Source organism: Haliaeetus leucocephalus, unplaced genomic scaffold, assembly GCF_000737465.1.
Source record: "Haliaeetus leucocephalus isolate CR32 unplaced genomic scaffold, Haliaeetus_leucocephalus-4.0 Scaffold120, whole genome shotgun sequence".
Taxonomy (NCBI): domain Eukaryota; kingdom Metazoa; phylum Chordata; class Aves; order Accipitriformes; family Accipitridae; genus Haliaeetus; species Haliaeetus leucocephalus.
The window spans coordinates 2,481,772-2,503,187 of record NW_010972556.1 but is presented as its reverse complement, the minus strand read 5'-3'; the positions used below and the strand labels follow the sequence as shown (position 1 = coordinate 2,503,187).

At 37.4% G+C, this 21,416-nt stretch overlaps 1 protein-coding gene across 3 annotated transcripts in view; it reads right to left on the bottom strand.

The window, feature by feature from the left end:
* Positions 1 to 10,170: 10,170 nt before the first annotated feature.
* Positions 10,171 to 21,416, bottom strand: part of FYB (FYN binding protein) — a 49,802-nt gene continuing 38,556 nt past the window's right edge. For 2 of the 3 annotated variants that reach the window (XM_010585810.1, XM_010585812.1), the window contains 7 exons: positions 20,909 to 20,940; positions 19,721 to 19,829; positions 18,246 to 18,351; positions 17,773 to 17,935; positions 13,232 to 13,265; positions 12,543 to 12,574; positions 10,171 to 12,427 (listed from right to left, as the gene is read on the bottom strand). In XM_010585810.1, coding sequence (XP_010584112.1) covers positions 12,405 to 12,427; positions 12,543 to 12,574; positions 13,232 to 13,265; positions 17,773 to 17,935; positions 18,246 to 18,351; positions 19,721 to 19,829; positions 20,909 to 20,940 — 499 coding nt within the window. In that variant the 3' untranslated portion in view covers positions 10,171 to 12,404. The remainder of the gene's footprint in view (positions 12,428 to 12,542; positions 12,575 to 13,231; positions 13,266 to 17,772; positions 17,936 to 18,245; positions 18,352 to 19,720; positions 19,830 to 20,908; positions 20,941 to 21,416) is intronic. The other variant, XM_010585811.1, reaches the window with a different exon arrangement.

Below are 21,416 nucleotides of genomic sequence, written 5' to 3'. Positions count from 1 at the left end.
AGACCGCGGAGCCGCCGCCGCGGCCGGCACCCCGTCTCGTCGTCGTCGTCGTCTCCTCCTCCTCCCCTCCCCTCCCTCCCTGCGCCCAGTCACCGCGCCGCCGCCGGCAGCGGGGGAAGCGCGGGGGCGGCGGGGGCGGCGCGGGAGGAGGCTAAGCGGCCATTGCCTGGCCGTGGCCTCTCTGCCGTGCGGGCGCGGCGTGTGGTGGCTCTGAGGAGGGGGCTTAAGTACTAGAGGGCGGGCGAGGGCTGCCGCTCCTCAGCCTCCCCGGGGCGGTGGCGGTGGCGGCGGGCTCCGCCTGCCTGGGCGCACACCTCAGTCAGGCTTCCAGCGGCTCGGGGTGTGGAAGAGCGGCCCACCCCGCCGGCCCGGGCCGCTGGAAGCGTGGCTGAGGGAGAAACACCGGTCTCCTGAGAGCCGGGCGGTCCCGAGGGCCGCGTCCGCTGCCGGGGTTCGCTGCGGGGCTTCCCCTCAGGCGGCTCAGCCCCGAGAGGCAGAAGCTGAGGGGAAAGGAGGGTGGCGGGAACGAAGGGGTGTCTGAGGGGGCTTCCCCGCTGCGCCAGAAAACGTGGCGGAATGCCTCCTTTTGCTGAAGAGCTTGCCCTGCTGGGAACTGGCTTCCTACATAACTGCTCTGTCACCACATCTGAAGGTTTTGGTCTGTCAAGTGAAATTATTTCTTTTGGTTTTGTTTTTATGAGGTTTGCCCGCTTAGTTTTCCTTTTTTGAGCTGCAGTTGCCTTGTGATGAGATGGTAGTTCACGTGGATAACGGCATGACCATTGGCTTTGTACGCCGGATGTTTTCTGCACTCTGGTTTTTAGTATGTGAAGTAATTAAAAACAGGAAAAAATACCTTTACATTGCTTTCTTGATTTACACGCAGCGGGTCTCTGCAGTCTCAAGTGTTGATCTGTTTCTTACCTTGATAGTTGTTGAGCTTAACTAATAAGTGTGTATATATTAAAAAAAAAAAAAAAAAAAAAGGCAACCCGAAGTCCCTCTATTATAAACAGTATACTTATATGTAGTTGCTCTTGTCCTCTTTAGGCAAAAGTTTAAATAAGCACACATCATGTCCTGACACTTCAGGCAGCCATAGACAAGGCAAGTTTTTGCATCCAGACTTCCCAAATTCTCAGAAACAAAACCAGCAAGTAATAATCAAATTGAAGTGTAGAACTAGCAAGCCGTGCAAAAATAGCTTCACAACCTCAGGTAATTGTTTTCCTGTTCTGTAGTCAATTATTTTCCACTCTTGAGTTTTTCCTCCTCTCTCTTGAGGTCTTTCAATTCAGATCCTTCATTATTTATAAAAATCTGGTTTTATTAAGTATTCATGGGCACTAAGTTTCATCTCAAAAATTGTAAATTAGTTTTTACACTGATTGGTGCACTTCTAAAACATTAATACTGATTTAGAAGATTAAAAATAATTACTTGTAAAGCCAGAGTAGAAGAACTTTCTGGCATATCAGTTCATGACACACATACAAGTATCTTGTTTTAATAGGATTATGTCAAGTATATTTAATTTAAAACACCATTTTCAACAACTTCCCTATTTTGATTTTTGCTTGTTAAATATGAAGCTAATGTTCTTGAGGAACCCCAGGTTCTCAAAAGGTCTAAACAATAAAATCTCACCCATCCGTAACACAGGACCAAAGCGTATCAAAGTTCCTTAAACAGTTTCATCAATGTACCTCAGGGCTGTCCTTTGAACTTTTATGTCCAGGGAACCCTTGACTTCCTGAAAATGCCATATTGACTGCTGCTTTTTGTAGTAATGTTGTATCCTGTTTACTTCAAATTCTGCTGGGACTAGTTAATTTCACATAAACTTCAAAGCACCACTAAGTGTTGGCCCACTATTAAACTTCTGGGTTGGGTTTGAACCTGTAATGTGTGTGAAAAATGCTTTGGACCCCCATGCTAAATGCTAGTTCCATACAGCACTTATTTCTTCTCTTATAGATACAGAGAGACACAATGTGTTTTAAAAGAACCAGAACATCTTCTTCCGACAAGGGAAAGTATGAAAGGAGTAATGTTTAAACTCCAGAGTACTCTTTTCCAGCTTTTTTCCTGCATACACCCTTTAATAATCAAAATATTTCACTTAACTCACTGGGCTCCAGTTTTCTCTTTCTTTTTTTTTTCTTTTTTTTTTTTTTTTACTCTAGTTATATTTGAATTATACCAACAAAATTGAGGTTGTCTGTGATAATGACACACAAAATAATGCCATAATGTCAGTTACAAGTGGTAACCCACAAGGTACGCTGAAGATAGTTTGAGGTATAATTAATATTTGCCACAACTGGGGGAAAAAAAAATTAGATTTTTAACTTTTTATTATGGTGAAATGGAAAATAGCAAGTATGCATTACCCTTAACTATCACTTACATATGTGGGAGCTCCCCGCCCTGCTCCCCACCAAAAGAAAACCCACAAAAAAACAACCAAAAAACCCAATGTGCTGCAGAGTGCATCTGGCCGTTATAATGGCATGGTCATTGCTGGTATGAGACATCCTCATCCTGTGAGAGTAGAGGACATTTTGGGATCTGTTTTTGGAGTTTTTCCCATGTTCTGTTCTCCCATTAAATGTGGGGCAAGACTCACAAAAGTTTAACTAAAAAATTATAAAAGTTCCATACCTATCGAATTTTCTACACATTTTCCTCAGCCACTGTTGCTCGTGAGTATGCAGGAAGAGAGAAATGTGGAGGGGAAAAAAAAAAAAAAAAAAGCTGTTTTGTCCATGTGGAGGGGGGAGATTAATACCAAAGAGAAAATTAACTTCTCTACTGGTCTGATGGCTTGTCTGTGTCACAAATTACAGTTGATCCAGTGTAAGGCAGCCTCCTTGATTTATTATTTTTGTCTTTCAGTGTCTAAATCACAATAAATCTAATCACTATAAATCAAATCAAAGATGTTTTAATGGCCAAATGGGGAATCAGACTAGTTCAATTTACTTCCTAGTTTATAATCTTATGTGACTATAGCTCCTCTATATAGATAAGTAAATCTCCTAAAGCTGGGGACACAGTGTGAAAGTAGAGTTTCCTGTGAGCTGCTGGCGTACTTCCTTTCCCACCTGCAAAGCACCACATAAGAGAACATAACAACAAACCTCCAGTGTCATCTGGAGGTTTGCAGAGGCAGGTTAATCTTGAAACCGTTTTAAAATGTTTCTACATGTTCAGTGGTGGATAGGGGCTTCTAAAGCTAGAGCTACATTTTTGCACATAAATGCAAAGGACTCATGAAGAAGCTGCTTTGTTCCATCCTTTTGCAAGCAGAAAGTTATCCCCTTTTGCCCCCTCACATGTGGGATTTTGCCAGTGACAGCCTTTTTATAGACCAAATAGGGTTTTGCAATATGCTGTAGAGGATACCACTATGTGAATTATAAATCTTAAAGATTTAAAATCTAGTATGAAGATCAAAGAGAACAGCTTTCCACTTGTTTGGGGTCAAATGAAGAAATATGGATATGAGGGACAAGCTAGGGGCAGAGCCTTATCTAGCTTAAATTGTTTAAACTCCATGGAAATGAATAAGGTTATGCAATTTACACCAGCTGCAGCCTGCCCTTTATATAAAGGTAGAAGGAGAAAAAACATAAACTTGAATCAAGCTATGCAGATAACAAGTGAGGCTGTTGAATTCAACTGAGCTACAGTGATTTGTAGTTGTTGAGAATTTTATCTTACCCAAATGTATTTGTAACACTCTTCTTTAATTTGCAGTATCATAAAATTGGTTTTAAATAGATGATAAATCCTGAATGACAGTGGGACAAACAGGAAGAGGAGAAAATCTAGTGAATGAGATGAAAAGGTTAAAAAAAAACATTGCTTCTTTTGCTATATCTATATTGTTAGCAAGAATTTTTGTAATGATTCTATTTGTTTAACCTTTTTCTTCATGTGAAGCCCCTCAGACTGCTTAGGAAAGGATAAGACATGAACTCTATTTTCTGCAGCCAAGAAATATTGGCAATGAAGGCATAAAAAAAGGAAGGTATGAAGAAACCATTACTGATTGAATGAAGTATCTCAGAAGGTGATCAGTGGCCAAATACGACAGACGAACAGGTCTGCACCAAAGCTGGCCAGACATTGGTTTGTCCGTTTGATATTGCAAGAATCACTCAACCTGTTTTTTCTTATGTAAAAAAATCCCAGACTGTAAAAATGTTTGGGTCAGCAGCAGCTCAGAGTCAGGTCAAGAACAGGTGCTAGTAGGTGTTTGGTTTAGAAGTTCTGCAGTTTGAGACAATCAAATCCAGCTCATCAGCGTGTTTTTAGCAGCTGGACAAATGCATAATATCCAATTAAGTTATCGGCAGCTCTGTACTACCAACAGTCACTCTGAAGTAACACACGGGCCCTAGAGCAGACCTGCACAATGCCTGGCCCGTGGGCAGCCACGCAGTGATATTCTCAGAATTCCGAGTGCTACAACAGCAGCTGTAAAGCAGCAGGAGCCTGCACACCGCATCTCCATCCAGCGGTACAGAGCAGTCTGTGGGAGGATGCTGCTGCAGCTCAGGGCTTGCGTGCCTGTTGTGCAACGGAAGGTGCTAGGATCTGCTAGGGAGAGAGAGGTTTGTGCTGCAAGACTAAAAAGGCTGAATCTTCAGAGGATGTGGGAAAGGAAATGAGGGGAAAAAGGTGACCCTACTAGCTGCAGCTTAATCTACATAAATCAAAGTCCTTTCATGAGCCATTCTTGAGATTTGTGTTCTGTGTCTCTGTAACACAGCAACGAGCAGAAATAGGAAAGGTCCTTCCTCCTGTGTATGAAATCAGCTGCCTCCTGGGAGCAGTGCCTCTTTGCCCTGGACCCTGCCAGAAGATCTGAGAAAATGTGAACGTGGCCAGAGCTTTGTTGAAAACCTAGCAGAATTTGGGGTATCAGGAAGGACAGAGCTCTTGAGACACAAGTGCAATGTGGAAGCATGGATATTGCATCTTACGCACATCTGCTCCTTTGGGAATCCAGCTGGCTGATGGGCTTGCTTGGGGAGGGCACTGGTGACATGGAGATCCTGTAAATACATGTTGGGCCATCTTTGGACAGCCTTGCAGTGTTCCTGAGCCAAAACTGTCTGGTTCGGCCAACATGACAGCAAAGACCATCAAGGTCCAGTGCCCAGGAATGTTCCCTGGCACTGTTTTAAGCGACTAGGATGCAGCTATAGTGCCTAGGCTGCATTTGGTTATAGGCAAGGGCTGGATTACCAAACTGCTCAGGCTGGGACAGTGCAGAGAGTAAGTCAAGCAAAGAGGACCCTAGTCTGTAACCACTAGGTTTAGGTGGATGCTGAATATTTTTTGTTGAACTTCTCAGCCATGTGTTAGTTTTCTGATTTGTCCCTTTTGCTCTCACGTTCACCAAGCAACTTGGAGAAAAAGCAAGGGGCAATTTGCATTTTTCTCCCCAGGGAGGCTGTTTTTACTGGATTTGCTTTTTGGGGTGTGATTGCTCTCCTGGCTGATATGGTATATTCCTAATATATTCCTATGATAGCCTTTTCAAATACAAGCCAATAGGTGTATTTCTACATATATTGTTGTGGAAAAGGCGTTCTATAGATAATATTTTCAGTATCAGTAATACAGTTTTAAAAAGTAACATGATTTGGCTAAAGAAAATCAATTCCTAACAAAATTTCTAGCTCGGTAAGTATTTTTTTCTGGAATTGCTCTGATTTTGGCAAACATCATAATCTAAGTTAGTTCATTAATATAGCACCCTTAAATCCAGGTAGAAATAAAAACTATTAATAAAAATCTGAATTTATTGCAACCGGGTAAAATGCTAATATTTCTTCAGTATCCAGTAATGGAAGAAATTAAAAAATGAACATACATTGCATAGCAGAAAATTATGCAAGGGTAGCAATAATATCAGACTAAAGCAACAACAACCAACTGCAAAATAACAGAGTGTCAAGTGATGCAACAAGTCTTCCTGATTAACTGGACAGGTTGCTATCTAGATTGTTAATTAGTGCAAACTCACATTTAGGCACCCATTCATGTAAGATTTTTCACAGCATTCTGCACTGCATAATCCTATTGAAGCTGTGAAAAGCAGCAGGTGTTGAGTTTGGGTATAGTTGACATATTAATTAGACCTGAGGAAAAAAAACTTTAAAAAACCACAGCTGTTAAGTGTTTCAGTCCAAATAAACTCCAGTAATAGTGCTGAAGCTCTATGTAAAGATAATCTACCATCCAATTCAAAATCCATATGGCAGCAGAAGCTATTTTTTGTAAGCCTTCATGGTCTTTTTTTTAAAAACTAAAGAAGCCCATTAATATTTTCTTTGGGCATTGGCTGACGAAGGCTGGCTAACATTTTAATAGCAATGCTGTTATACATCATGGTATCCATACTGAAATATTTGGATATCTGAGATGCTCAGCAGTCAGTGGATATCATTAGAACAGGCTTCAGTCTCTTACACGGGCGGTAGCAAGTAGCTTGCTATGAATATAGAAGCAGAAAAAGGGATAGGATAGAAAAGATTTTTTTTTTTTTTTTTTAAATTAAGCTAGCAGTAGTAAGATTTAGTTATATACAGCATCCCAACTTAAGTACTGAAAAAACTCCCCCAAATACTGAGGGCAGAAGGAAGGTATGTTTGGCCTGATTTTAAATGCTATGGATAAACAGTGTAGAATGCAAAATACAAGAATTTTAAGTCTTCTCAGTGGCTGGTGTGTCATAAAACCTCTGCTGGTGTCACCCACAGAGTTAGGAATCTTGCACAAAAAATGAGCATTTAAACAGAGCAGCTTTTAAAAATGGGATAAAAATGAAAGTGCCAGGGGCAGGGCTGCAGAAGTAGGGGAACAGTTTAAAAGGATGAAAAGAGAAAGGAACAAGGGAGCAGAAAAGCAAAGGACAGAATGCCATGGTCAGAGGATCAAGGAAAAGAGGAATAATTATAGGGAACAGGAAGTAATCAAGAAAGCAAGTAGAAGAGTACAGAGAAATCTCAGGTGGTGAAAGGAGGCAGTGACAACATGAAAAAAAGGATATCTTTGGATCAATACAGAGGAAACTGGGCTTACCTGTGTGAGCTGGAAGGTGTGTGACGGCATTGTCCAGGGCAGGAGAACGTGAAGGAAGCTGAGATGCAGAAGGGAAGGGAGCTTGGCAGAATGTTTCTTCTGTCAGCAAGAAAAGGGGATGGGAGCCCCGGCTTCTGTGTCTGTGTTTTGTGTGCATTTTCCACCTGAAGTGCACCCACACACAAATGAAGGATCAGGCAGCTTTTCCTGCTAAGAACTTGAAAATCAGGAATCAGGCCAAAAAAACAATTAAAAGGCAGGAAAAAAGCCAGTGCTGTTTTTCCTTTTCTTTGTCTGTCTCATGATGCTTGAGCTGTAGGATTTGGCAATATTACTGAAGTAATGCAAATCGTATAATGTTCCTAAAAACCCTTGGTATCCATCTAATTCACATTTCATTCATGTTTGTGTTGACATTTTGCATACTTCTTTGCTGCCTAACAGTGAACATTTTAAGTTTAAGCAGTATTTGTCTCTGTGTTAAGAAAGAAAATAAACATAGTTTCCCATGTTCTTTTCAACAAGCCCCACAATATAAAAACGCTGGAGCAAAAAACTATACATTTAATAGTAGCTTAATCCTCTTTCTCAAATTGCTTTAGAAGGAGGCAAATAGAGATACTTTAGCAAATTCTACATGTGTTCAGGAGCCATCTAGCTAGAATGAAACACAGAGAAGAAAGGCTTTGTGAGATCATTGTAATTTTGCTTCACCCAGGCAAAGAAGGGAACCTGGGGCTACCACACTGCGGCTCTACACAAGGCTACAACATGTTGCAGTGGCATTCTGCAGTACCGTGGCTAACTGAGTGGCACAGAGATGTCTTCCAGCTGACGAGGATGCTGGAAACTGCTTAGGATGACCCTTCAGCTGCACTACTACCTTATTTATTAGCTGGGCTAAGTAGTCAAGGTCGAGGTCTTAGAGGGCTACACTGCTACCCTGGGTGAATGGCTTCTGATAAATAAGTTAATTGTTTCAGAACTGGTTAGGGTGTCTCAGCCTGGCATATTGCCAGACCATATACACATAAGGATTTAAACAGACCTGACTCAAAACCATGCAAATAAACTTGCTGTTGACATGAGAGTTGGGAGACAGCAAACGATGTAAGGGGAGGTAATAACGTAGACCATTCAATTTTAGAATTTTTCCCCAGTTTTTATTAAGTTTCAGAATATAATCTAAACTATTATTTAAATTAACTTTTAATCAGTATCCCCTATCTGCCCCCTTTTTTAGTGCTGTAAACATGGTATATTTAAAATATACATTTTGGATGCTAACAGTTTTTAAACACAAGGTGTTTTTTCTGTTCTCTTTGTGTTTAACCACAAGTAGAGGCAAAGAAGAGGAGGAGAAAACAGTGAGAGTCCTAATCTAGGAAAGTACTAAAAATATAATCAATTTAGCTTTAGCAATTTGGTTCTATATCCAGGATTAATGGATATGTGCCACAAATTGTTCTCTGTGCGTGCCTTCCTTTCATACATTAAAAATGGGGATAAAATATTTTCCTGTCTCACAAGATAAATCTATTACTATTCATGGGAATCTGAGATACCATTGTGATGAATGCCATGAGAAACTAATAATTCTGGGTGCAGCATTGGCTTGGGGAGATTTGCACTAAATAAAGGAGTGGCCAGAAACTGAATGAGCAAGGCTGAACAACTGCCTTTTCTGTTAACTCTCATCCAGCCCATGCACTAAATGAGGTGGGGATCCTGTGGAAAAAAGTACTGAGCCATCAAGTAATTATAGATTGTGCACGTCATTAAAGACACAAGGAGGCACAACTGAGGCTGTGCAAAACCAAACTCATTTCTTGCACCTCTTAGCACTCTCTAGTGAAGCTACATGCAAAAGCCTTTCTGTGTAGGGTGGTCTGGTGATGCTGTACAGAAGTCATAAGGGTGTCCTTTTATAGGTCCATTAGTTTCCTCAGAAGTTGTCTTATTTGACATACACACACACAGATGCACACATGCGTACACCTGAATCTGTCATGAAGTAATGTAGTGGTAAGGGGTAATCTAGTTCACGCAGTGAATCTAGGTTCCTCCACAGAATTTCCTTCCCCATACTAAAGCACTGATCTTCACAGTTGAGGTGGATTATGCAACAAGATCACGCATAGAGAAGGGTTTTGTTACCACCGTGGGAGAAGTAGCCAAAAGATCTGCAATTATGTGGATCGAGAATATAAACCTCTTACACAGGAATGCACAGGAGATCAGCTGCATTCCTGCAGTCCAGAGCCTGCGGTAGCAGCAGAGAAATGCTCTAAAGCTCCTGAATTAGAGAAGTCTTTTTTGCCCTCCTAGTTTTTGTTTTGCTTAGCCTGTTTCCTGGGACAGTGTAGAGGTACAATACAGTTGGAAACCAACTCTGTTTACCTAATCTGGGGTGTTCATGCTGAAGTCTAATTTTTATGTCAATATTCTGATGTTTTCACTGCTGAATGTTTTAGCAGGCACAGCCAAATACTCCAGGATTATAGACCGAGTTTGGAGAGAAAAAAATATCAGGAGAGAGAATAGCTTTCCTTTTCTTTCTTTCTGACTTGTAAAAGATAATAGAATAAATTACAGGTGAGAAAGCCTTAAATACAGATTTATTAAACTGCCGAAGTATAGATTTTCCTGTCTGGAAGATTTTCTGCTTACATTTCACTTTCTGGGTAGTAATTACTGACAAACAAATGCCACATGCTAGTCGTGCTGCCTTTGCAGCAATAATAAAATTATTTTCACCATATCCACAGTTCAATGATGATTTTCAGAAGTTATTGTACAGCTACTGTTGTTCTACTTTGGCAGAAGATGGTGCACCCACATTTCTTGTCAGAAAGCACGCTTTTATTCAGAAGAAAGAAAAAAATGCATCCAGTGAATGGCATTGGTAAAATAATGAAAAGAAAACATGTACAATACCAGTAATTTTTCAGTGTGTAGTACCTATAAATACATTTTAACACCCTGTTACAATCACATCATATTGGATCTGTGAAAACAATGCACAGATTTTTAGCTTAAAGCATCTAATAGTTATTTATGATAATTTAATGTATCATATTACCAATTCAGTCAGTATAATCAGAAAGGAAACACAGTACCTACAACACACCAAGGCTAAGAACATGGAAAAACTATTCAAAATATATGACCAAAAAATCTCACAAAGAATAAAACTCACTTCTTTTTCAGGGGGATGAAAGAGGTTTATGTTCTATTGAAGTCCTTTAATACGGGATAAACTATATTCAAAAGGAAAGTTCCTTTGTTGGACTTACTGCAATGCATGAAGTTCTACTATCAGTTAAAGCTAAACCAAGACTGGTTATATATGTTAGAAATTAACACAAACTCTTTTTGAGATAATTAACTGTATAAAGCATGAAACTGTTTATCCTGTTAAGTGACAAGTGGTTGTGTATTTCTAAATATCTGTGTTTCCTCTTAGTTCTTTGGCATATCACTAATTTGATGCAGATACCCTCTTGAATGCCCCTGAAAAAGAAAGAAACCTCCAGCAGTGACATCGCCAAATAGCCAGACGCATTCATTGTACTTAATATACAAGGTCATGTTTTAAATTTGGGTGCTGGTACTGATGTTTACACATAAAATTGGTATTGTGTGCCTGGATGCTGGCTGAATAGCAAATATAGAACAGGAAACTCAAGTCTGCATATAGCTTTTCAGTGTATTATCAGTGATTTTAAATACAGTATAAAATAGCTTATAGGCTATTATCTCTACAGCTAATTTTATGTTTGATATCCCCATAGCATTATACCTCCTTAGAGATTTACTCTATTTTGAATCATCAGTAAAAGGCACTTGTGTGAGATGAAATCTCAGCGCCACTGAAGGTAAGACCAAAACTCACTAGCTTCAACAGAGCCAAAATATTCTATAACCTGAATTCACTAGCTTGCTACATTGCACTGGTTTGCACAGAGTACCTTACTTCCCTTGAGGGTTATAGGAGACTTGATTATCAAGAGGAGTTTCTTACACTGATCCAGCCACATTGGTCATCACAGGTTTTTGATTGTCTTGCACTATAGCAAAAGCATCACACATTACAAATACATGTTCCATTTTCTGCACATGTTCATCCTCTTTATTGGGAGTTCACTGTAAAGGTCTTTTGATTTTCAGTGAGTTCTGATATATAAGTGCAAAGTGATCGTTATTATGATTCATCCATTCATTTTACTTTGATTTGCTACTTGCTCATTCAGAGAACAGCATCACCAATGATCTTTAGGAATAAATGCTGTTTCTACAATGGGTAAGCATGGAAATGTTTCATTTCTATACTCTTATTTAGCCAAGTCTAGTGTAAAATATAGTACTTAGAAGAAAAAGATATTGTCAAAATGGTGTGATAAATATATTTAGTCTAGATGTTTTTCCCAACCAGTTTATCATCAGTTTATAGGTCCATTTTAATGCCTAAATTACTATAGTGACAACATATCTTCAAACTAAGCAGAAACTAAATCTTAACCTAAACGTTCTGAATATATTTTGAGCAACACTATACTGTGAAGTAGACTCTTCTACGGTTTATATCTCAGAGTGCTGTATGTAACACATATAACATTGTTACAATTTTACTATTAATATTAGTCAAAAAGTACCTACAAAATGGTCAAATAAATTTTAGAAAATGGTTTTCTATCACTAGTACAATGTAGAAAGAGAAATTTCAGCCATCATGGTACATGGCTGTGCATGTCAGTGTAGCTAACGCTGTTGCAATTGGAATGGCAGGTCAGCAATGTATTGTCTTCTCTGATGCCCACTTTTGATTTCCTGTTTTCACAACAGGATGTTATCACCAAAGGAAGCATTTCTTTTCAGGATACTGTCCTCCCCAGATGGCAGTCTCTGGTGTTTAATAGACCAGAGCCAGAGTAAAACCTGTTCCCAGGGCTTCTTGTCCTCTGTACCCTTAATAGATGTGAATTGGTCTCTTTGTGTATAGCTAATTGAAGAACTGTTTTTACATGGACTGTCACAAATGTTGAAAGGAAGTGGAAAATTATAACCTTAACTTTAGCTCATGTTCCCTGAATTTTAATTGCTCAGATAAATGGCAATATGAATGTCATACAAAGCAAGGGAGGAGAAAAACCTGAAATCCTAAAAAAGGTTAATGGTACATTTATAAGAGTGTAACCAATTAACTTGTAATCAGCTTTAGTGACTTCTCTTGCTTTCACCATTAGGAAGTCCGAAGTAGATTTTGATCTTCAATGAAGCTCTAACTTGCATAGAATTCTGCATCAGTCATTATCATAGATGCAATCTGAAATGGAAATAAAATGCAAAAAAATTAATATTGTGTAGTATTTCAACTCAAAGATAATGTTATTTGGTGTAATTGAATATAGTTATTGTATTGTTTGAAATGTTCAACATACCATCACCAATATCATCGTAAATCTCCCCATCACTGCAAGTAAAGAAAGAAAAATAATGTATTTTAAAATTGAGACATCAGATATATGTTACTATTTGCAGGCAGATACATTAACATTAAAAGTTAGATGTCTGTATAAGGGTTTGCAGGCCTCAATTCTAAAAGTGATATCTGATTTGATATTTCAGGGTCTAACATAAAGCCCACTGAAGAAAATGGAAAAGCTTTCTGACAAGAGTTTTGGATTAGAATCTAAATGCTGAACTCCATGCAATTATTCAGAGCAACACTGAGCCAAATCTGCTCAATCCCAATAAGACCGAAATAAAAATAAACCTAAAGAAAAATTGGTCCATTTTATTTAAACATTTGAAAATTACATCAATACACTTAATCACATTAATGTACAGTTCAGTAATAGATTCTAGTACCAATGATGCTTAATTTATGTAATTTTTCATGGTTTAAACCAAAGTTTATGGTTAAGCAAAGCGGAATGGGGCCCTGGAAGATTTCCAGCATGGATGTATGTGACTAGTTCTTCAGAATTCTGAACTCCATTAAAATAACTTAATTTGCAGGACTAGAATGACAAACTAAAATAATTACATTTCACTTTTATTTAACAAATAATTCAGAACAAAATTGAGTGTTACAACAAATTTTTCAAAAAGATCACTTTGTACTTACTTCTCAACTAAATTGCTTCTCAGAACATAGCCATCTGTAAAATTGAAATTATATGTATTTAAGTTAAATTAAAATATTCATCTTATTTCTTCTGTTGCTAGCACTAGTGAAATGCAGTTTTCCTCTTTCAGGTATTTCAGAAACAACGACATAAAAGATAGATAACAATATACAATGGATATGTACTCAAGGAAAATTTAGGTATGTCCAGTTTTAGTTTTAATTATTCTTATTTGCTTGTTTAGTATAACATAGTGCCTTAGATAGGGAATCAGAATATTACAGTAGCTCCAAGAGCAGTTAGACATCTACTGTGCCGGGTACTTTACATATTCATAAAATGTTATTTCTCTTGTTTCGTTGCAATAGTTTCCATTGTGTACAAAACTAGCGCTGAAAGGAAAAAATACTAAAACAGGTTATGCAAGATTAGATTTTCATCTTACATTTTAGTTTCCTGGTTGCATGAGAGGGGTGTGAAACAATAGCTATTAAGTTATAGTACAGTTCACAAACTATAGCACAAAAATGTGGTATAATAATAATAATAATATATTAATATATATAATAATCGCATAATAATATTTATAATAATGAATAACAGAAATATGTATAGTTTTCTACAGGGACAAAAATATCTTTCAAGATGTGTACACTAATTATTTATCATTAACTGTAATTGTTTAAAAAATTTTAACTGTATCATATTGATAAGAACTGTTTATATAGATAAGGGAAATACCTTAGAAAAGCTACTCACTGGTGAATTATTCTATTACTCTGTTGCATTACTAATGAAATCAGATAAACTACACATACTCTTCTTCAATATATTTAATCTCTTGAAAAAATTACTTGCTGTCTTTGGTAAAAGATACCTACTGAAATACTTGTCAATTGGTATAACATACACAAGCAAAGAGAAAGCCATAACAATAATTACATATTTGCAGATAAACATTAGTATGTTGGTACAAAATTAGGACAGTTCTAAGGAAGAAATATGATCTTCTGTTATATTGAAATTACTAGGTAAGTTTCCTTCTTTTATTCATTAGGAGGCTTAAATGGTCATGCTAAAATGACAGGGTTTAGTAATTCATACACAATTCATAGGTCTTAGAATAAATTTATTAGCTTGACTTGTTAAGTTCCTTGAATTCTTGGAGCTGGTACTCCTCCATGTACTTAGAGGAACCATTATATAGCACAGAAAGTATCAGTTTTCTGCTAGTGTTTCTGGTGGCGATCTTTCAGGTCAGTCTAGCTGAATCCCCAGGTCCTACTGTTTCACCTTAAGGAATTGTTTCCTCCTTCACATGAATTTTTCTTTTCTGATACAAAACACATGAAAGTATCTTTTCTTTTTTCAAATGCATAGTAATAGCCAGCTAAAGAATCTCATATTTTGTGTTAAGCATTTTTTACATGCAAGCCCTAATTTTATTCTAACGGAAATTGCCCTTTTCGAGATCTGTAACCTTAGTAGCAGGGCAAACCTTCCCTTGTAGATTGGCATCAGACACAATGAACTAGTAATGTTCCCAAAAGCTGCTGAATTATCACAGTCTTCAACTGGCCGATGTTTTGATATATAAAAATTTCCTGTGATTCCTATTGGAATATTGGAGAAGTTGTCTGACAAGACTAATATCCCAAATCATCCTGCAAATAGTAGTAAGTAACTAATTCTTATACACAGCTTTTCTTCATAATGAAACATTTGCATAATTCATTTTAATTTGGTGTATTTCCATCTTAAAATAGGTACATGTCAGATACTGCTACAAATTTCAAATGCAAATAAGTTTTTTTCCAGAATATGTTATATATAAAGTAGATTAGCGATTTGCTTTGTGAAGGCCATAATACATTAAAAACACTGCATTTTTAAAGAAAACATCTGTCTTGTGCTAGAGCTGAAGGTTGCCTAAAAACGCATTCTTTTCATGTGATAATATTTTATTTGACACTAATTGCTTTAGCTTTTGCTTAAGACTTAACAGTTACATAAATAAAAAATTATTTCTATGCATTTAATATTTGATTGCAGCAACATAAGATAAAATTTGCTTGATTTGCCTGGTTTTATATCTTCAGGGTCATGAAGATTTGGTAATTACATAAATTCTATTATAACTTCTGCCTACTAAAAATGTTAGCGTGCAGGTAATCTTCAATAGTCAAAGAACCCGGTGCTGTGGATTGTCAGTCACCTGTGTATTCCCTCAGGCTGATTGCAATTCAGTACACATAGGGAAAGCTCTGTCTATTCAGGATATTCTTAGCTTTGTTGTCTTTCCTCAGATTATCTGGGATAAAGGCATGGAAATTGATTTTTTTTTAAAGATGTCATCTTTTTAAAATTCTCTTTAAGCAGAGTCCAATAATTTCCAGAACTCCTGAAGTCTTCTGGGAATCATTTAAAAACATTTGGCTAATCTAATCTTCTCTGTTTCTTCTTTTCATTTGCTCATGTCACATACCTGAAAGCAAAATTTCTTTGCTTACAGTGATTGTGTACAAACACAGTGTGCTTGCAAGCAAGATGTACATGTGACAGTCCTCCTCCTGCTGCAAAGCATAATCTAGGTTCTTCTGACAGTCCCTAGCCCCTAAATATGTGGGAGATACAGCCCCTGCTGATCTCACACTCTTTCAAATTTACTAATCCAAAATTACATGTCAAAAATTTGAGTTTCTAATTTATTCATATTTATGTGGCTTCCATAATAGGGAAAAAGGCAGCAGGTCAGCACAGTCCATCTTAATTACTTAGCACCACTGAAAGCTTTAACACATAGGGCCAGCTGCTCTCTGACAGTGTAACAGAAGCTTAGAGAGGACACAACTTAAATTTTCAGGCACTGAAGTCCATTTATATCCTATTGTTTAAGCAAAATCTATGAAAGTGAATTGAAAGTTTTCGTGTATTTCAAAAGGTATGTGGGTCAGAACAAGGCAACAGAAGGAATTTGAGAAGGTAAATGAGAGTCAGTTCCCTGTTTCACTTTTGAAATTTCAAATCAATTCATGACAAATAAAATAAGTAATAGCAGAATACATTCCTAAGATCATCAGCCCTTGCTTAAAAAGGTGGGAAAACATTATAATGTAATTTTGTTTAACTGCCATGAGTAGAGGCATGAAACTGTAGAAGTGCTTCATAAGTTAACAAGCAAATGGAAGAATTCATGTGCAAGAAAGTAACTAAAACATCTTTAATTGTTGATTTTCAGTCTATCTGTCCTTCAAAAGGTAAAATCATACCTTTAAGATATGAGCAACTAGAGCAACTAGAGCAAATAACCAAAACTGTCATGCACTTAACAAAAGTAGGATTCAAACTTCACTAATTAATGTGAAAATTGACAGAGATCTATTCAGAGGTTTTCGGGGAGAATATTTTTATTTGTTCTTTTATGCATAGCAAAACAGTAGCTCCTGTCACTATTTGAAAGGCTTTGAAGACTATGTGAGGAAAACAGCCAACATGAACTACTTTCTACTTTGTTATTAGCTTGGTTCAAAAAATGCAGCATTGAAAGCTGCTCTTTGGGAAGTGGCTACACTAGTGCAACCCATATTTTGAAAAACATGCGTGTCATTATGCAAGAAATTCTTCCTCACTCTGCAGGCCTGCCAGGAAGAAGGCTATACTCCAGACTGTAACAGCGGAGTACAGAGGGGTAAAAAATAGAAGGAAGGTGACTGAATCCCCTTCAGAGGTTTATGGCATTGGACTGTTTTCTACATGGGTCAGAGGTAAAAAGAAAAGGTGAATGGAAGGATGCTGCTACTTTGAATGTAGCCTGTTCCTACACAAAGTGAATTTTCATTAGGAGATTTGAAAAGTGTTGTAGCAGAAGCACATTAAGATACTGAAACCAGCAATAGATGGTCCAGACTTCTCCAAAAATGCAAAAACTTCTGCCAATGCACACCCTGGCCAAGGGTTTCAAGAAACACTGAAAGGCATCACACAGCTCCCCAAAAAAGCAGGCATGCCAGTGACGACATATGCCTTGGAACAGCTAGGGGCTGGGGGAAAAATCCGAAGCAGTTTCATCCCCAGCCTGTTGAAAATATTAAACTCCATCTCTGGCAATCCAAAATGAGAATATTGTAATTGATTTTCCCTTGGCTGCACTCAGTGGGCAAGTGCTTCCCAGAGATGCAGCAAGGATTTTACTTTTACTAGCTTCTGTGTGTTCTCGTAGCTATACTCTTTTTGGCAAATAGAGGGAGACAGAAGCAACAAAAACATCTGCTAATCTTAGCTGATGCAAAGTAACTAAGTTGTCCTTTTTCTCACATTTGGTATCTCTTGTCTATTAGAGTTCTTATTTTTTTCAAGGCAAGCCGCTTTTAAAACACAATAATAAAACAACAACAATCTACCTCTTGTCAACCACCAGGCAAGGAAAAAGACAAGTACTAGGCTCTGCTTTAATATGACAGGGAAGAGGGTTTTTTACACGTCCTCACTCAATCATAATCTAACAATTTGATTTGTACTGCAGCTTTTCAATAAAACTTACATTTTCCTTCTTCATTCCTGCACAGGACCTTGGTATCATCTGTACTTTCTATAATTTCAAGAGACTCCCCTGGTTTAACTTGTAAGTCTTTAGATCCCCATCTTCGGTGGGGCAAATCCTGGACTGTGGTGGTAGAGTACAGAACTTTAATTTCACCTTCAAACTGCAAAAATAAAATAAAGAGATGGTGGTTTGAAAACGTCAATGTAAAGCTTATGATCATGTATTTTTTAGACCAATATATTCCCATTTATTCCTAAATTTTTGAAAATTAGGCAAATACTTGTTTGTGATATGTAGTATATGCCCATGCTTGCCATTTGGACTTACAAATGCTCAGACCACTATTTTACAAGCAGTAATACTTTAGCTTTCAAAGGCAAAATAATGGATTATTTACAGATTAGGGGTTACAAATTAGAGGACAGCATACAGATATTTTAGTCTTTATGTTTTATGTGAAAAAAACTTACTTTGAACTTTTTTCTGAACTCCTTCTCTTCTCTTTCCATCTTTTTAAGCTTTTGTGCATCTTTTTCATCTGATTTACTTTTTGCAAGGCTTGGTGATTTTGATGAACTAAAGCAAGAGGTTACAGATAAAAACAAAATTAGCAACACATCTGAGGTATTGGCAACCTTTGTGATAATTTTAGTGAAAATGCACTTGCCTTCATGTGTCTTTAGTATGTTTTTGTTGCTGTACAAAACTAATATGGATAATACAATACAGATTTGATTTCAAAAGAAATAAAAAGTTGGGGTTGTCTTTTCCTGCTTTTCTCTTTTAATGAGTTCTGATGTTAATATATGTATCATCACATAAGTGAATATGGAAAATTATTCAAAGTATCTAGTTGCTACAGCAATGAGAACTTTACATCTAACAAAAATTGTTTAGGTGAATGATACCCATCACTGTAGAATCTCTAGGCAAGGAGCAATTTTTGTGAAGTCTACATACATTTGGGCAATAGGCTGAATAACATGTCCCACTGTGAAGGCAGCTGGAACATCTTTGCCTTTCATACAGTAGCTGTGTTAGTCCTATGTGCCCATAGAAGACCTTGCTATACCAGGGAATCCGCAGTACATGGCCCATTTCAAGTTCTGTTGCTTTTTCCACATCCCTGATGCTGTTGACTTGTACCAATGAGTATGGAAGGGTTTCACGCCCTAACTGCCCTTCCTGATGCTGTACCTGGGAATTTAAAGTCTGACTCTACTTTTTGATCCTTCCTGATCTCTGTAGGAGTTGTGGATGACAGTTTCACTGATGATGAGTATATGTATGTGTGTGAACTAACCTAGATTTAGGTTAGGAGGGCCATGTATTTTCCTTTGGATACACAGTTCAAAGAGTTCTCTCTGTTTTAATGCCTCCAGTCTAGATTATTGTAGTGCACTCTGTAGCTCCACCTGAGTGGAGTTAGTGACAACAGAATGTGACATGTTGCAGTCATCTTCACAGATGCATCTCTGCTCATAACACATCTGTGCTCCAGAAATGGTCATAACTTCCTGGTCCAGGGATAAAAGTTTTCCAAGTTGAACTTTACACCTCCAGATGTATTTCATACTTATAACACCTTTATCTCCTTTTCTCTTAAAATACTGCAGCAGCTGAGATCAAGTACTTATCCTAACAGTCCCCAAATTTTGATAGGAAGAGGACTGTATGCAGAGAATCTACAATGAAGTACCTTCAGGCCATGCATTCATTTCTACCTCTTGTCCATCAGGGACTGAATTTGTTGAAACTCAAAGCATGCTTATTTATTCTGTAGTCTAATTATTATTTCAATCTAAAATGGAGGCAGGGAGCATTCAACGGCCATTGTCAATAGTAGTGTTATGAGAACTAGAAAACACGACAACACCAAATAAAGCATACATTAGCAGCAAACTGCCTCTAGTAAATACTCTGAAAATGTTTTACAGTGTATTACAGATTTCTAATCAGGGGAATAATTCCCATTTCCACTTGCTTGAGTTCAGGTGGTGGAGGAGGGAAGTCTGAAGAATCTACATCATCATAAACATCATTGTCTCCACAATCTGAAACAATAGTGTTTAAAAGAATGGAAAATTATTATGTGATCCTTGAGTAGCAAATACATTATATTACAATCTATGGTAGTGTAGCTAAGTTGACAAGAAATTATGGCAAGTACTGTAGCCATTTACCATCTATAGTAACTGTGAGTTCTCTGTTTCGCACAACCTACTGTGCAAAAAAACCACCAGCCAACCTTTTCAGAGTAAGACTCTTTATTAATAGGTATTCACTGATATTTTAATCTTCTTAGGCTGAAGCAAGTTTTAGCACATGTTGGCTAATGCAATAGCCTTTAATCTTAATTTTAATTAGTTCATTTCCCACTGTGTTGCATCAAAGTATATTTATGGAGTCTGATTTTAATGTGCATTCAGGCACTCCTATAGCACGCTGGTCAATGCAATGTTGCTTAGAACGTTCATACGTGGATATGTATCACATGTATGTTAGTTTTTAGGCCATCTTGCAATGCCAAAGCAGTGGAAAGAATTCTTACCCCAAAAATATACTTTGAATCACATTCAGCATATTTGTAGAGAGGAAGCAATTTTTCAACTCATCAAATCAATGGCTAGAAAAATCAAAGCAGGAGATAAAAGGTTTAGAACTCAGTTCAGGCAACAGCCTCAAAAATTGTAAGAACTTGCTTTTTATTCCATGGCTGGGCTGATATTTATGAATATATGTTATCTTAAGAAGCCACTGCAAGTGATAAATAAAACCAACAAGCACCTCTTTTTACTTTTGAAGTCTTGCATTAAATGCTTGTTTCCAAGTGTATCTGTTCATACTTAATGTCAAATAAAATGAACTAGTGGAAATCTTACATAGAAAAATCATTACTTCTTAAAAAATACATTAAATTGTTTTCTAGAGAGCTTGCAATATATATTTATCTCCTTGTCTGTAGCCAAATCAGTCACAATATTTGAAATTTGTTTGCTGGAACTGGTTAAGCAATGGGAAATCCTGTTTCCTTCCTTGGGTGTATTTTTGTGACTAGCATGATACAGAGTAATATATACAGAAAAAAGGATCAGGAATCAATATGGAGACTGAACAATAGGCTATTAATTACCTTTTCCAAACTGCTTTGTTGAAGGAGACATGCTGGAAAAACAAGATGCTCATTAAGTATTTATATCACATTAATAGACTTTTGCATCATTTAAATAATTTAAAAAACTTTCAACACAAGGACTCCAAGTAATCTCCAGACATTTTGAAGCTCTGCTGACACCAGCAATACTCATGTACTACATGTATTTTTACCACTGAAACAAAGTGGTTCAGAACTGAACAAGAGAAATAAAAACACCAGCTGCTGATCTAACCTCTAGGCAAAGTGGGTACAAGACAATCTTTGCATTTTTCTATTTGGCATATTATTCCTAAAATTTGGATTAATGGGACTAGATTTACCAGTTTATTTCAGCCACGTTGTAATGCTGAGCAAAGTACTTTTAAACTGAGGATACAGCAAACTTACATCACCACAGTAGCACAAAGATAATGGATTATTTTGATGTTCTTCACCGAAAAAAAAATTTGGTATATTTTAGTTACCAGACTTATGCAACAAATAC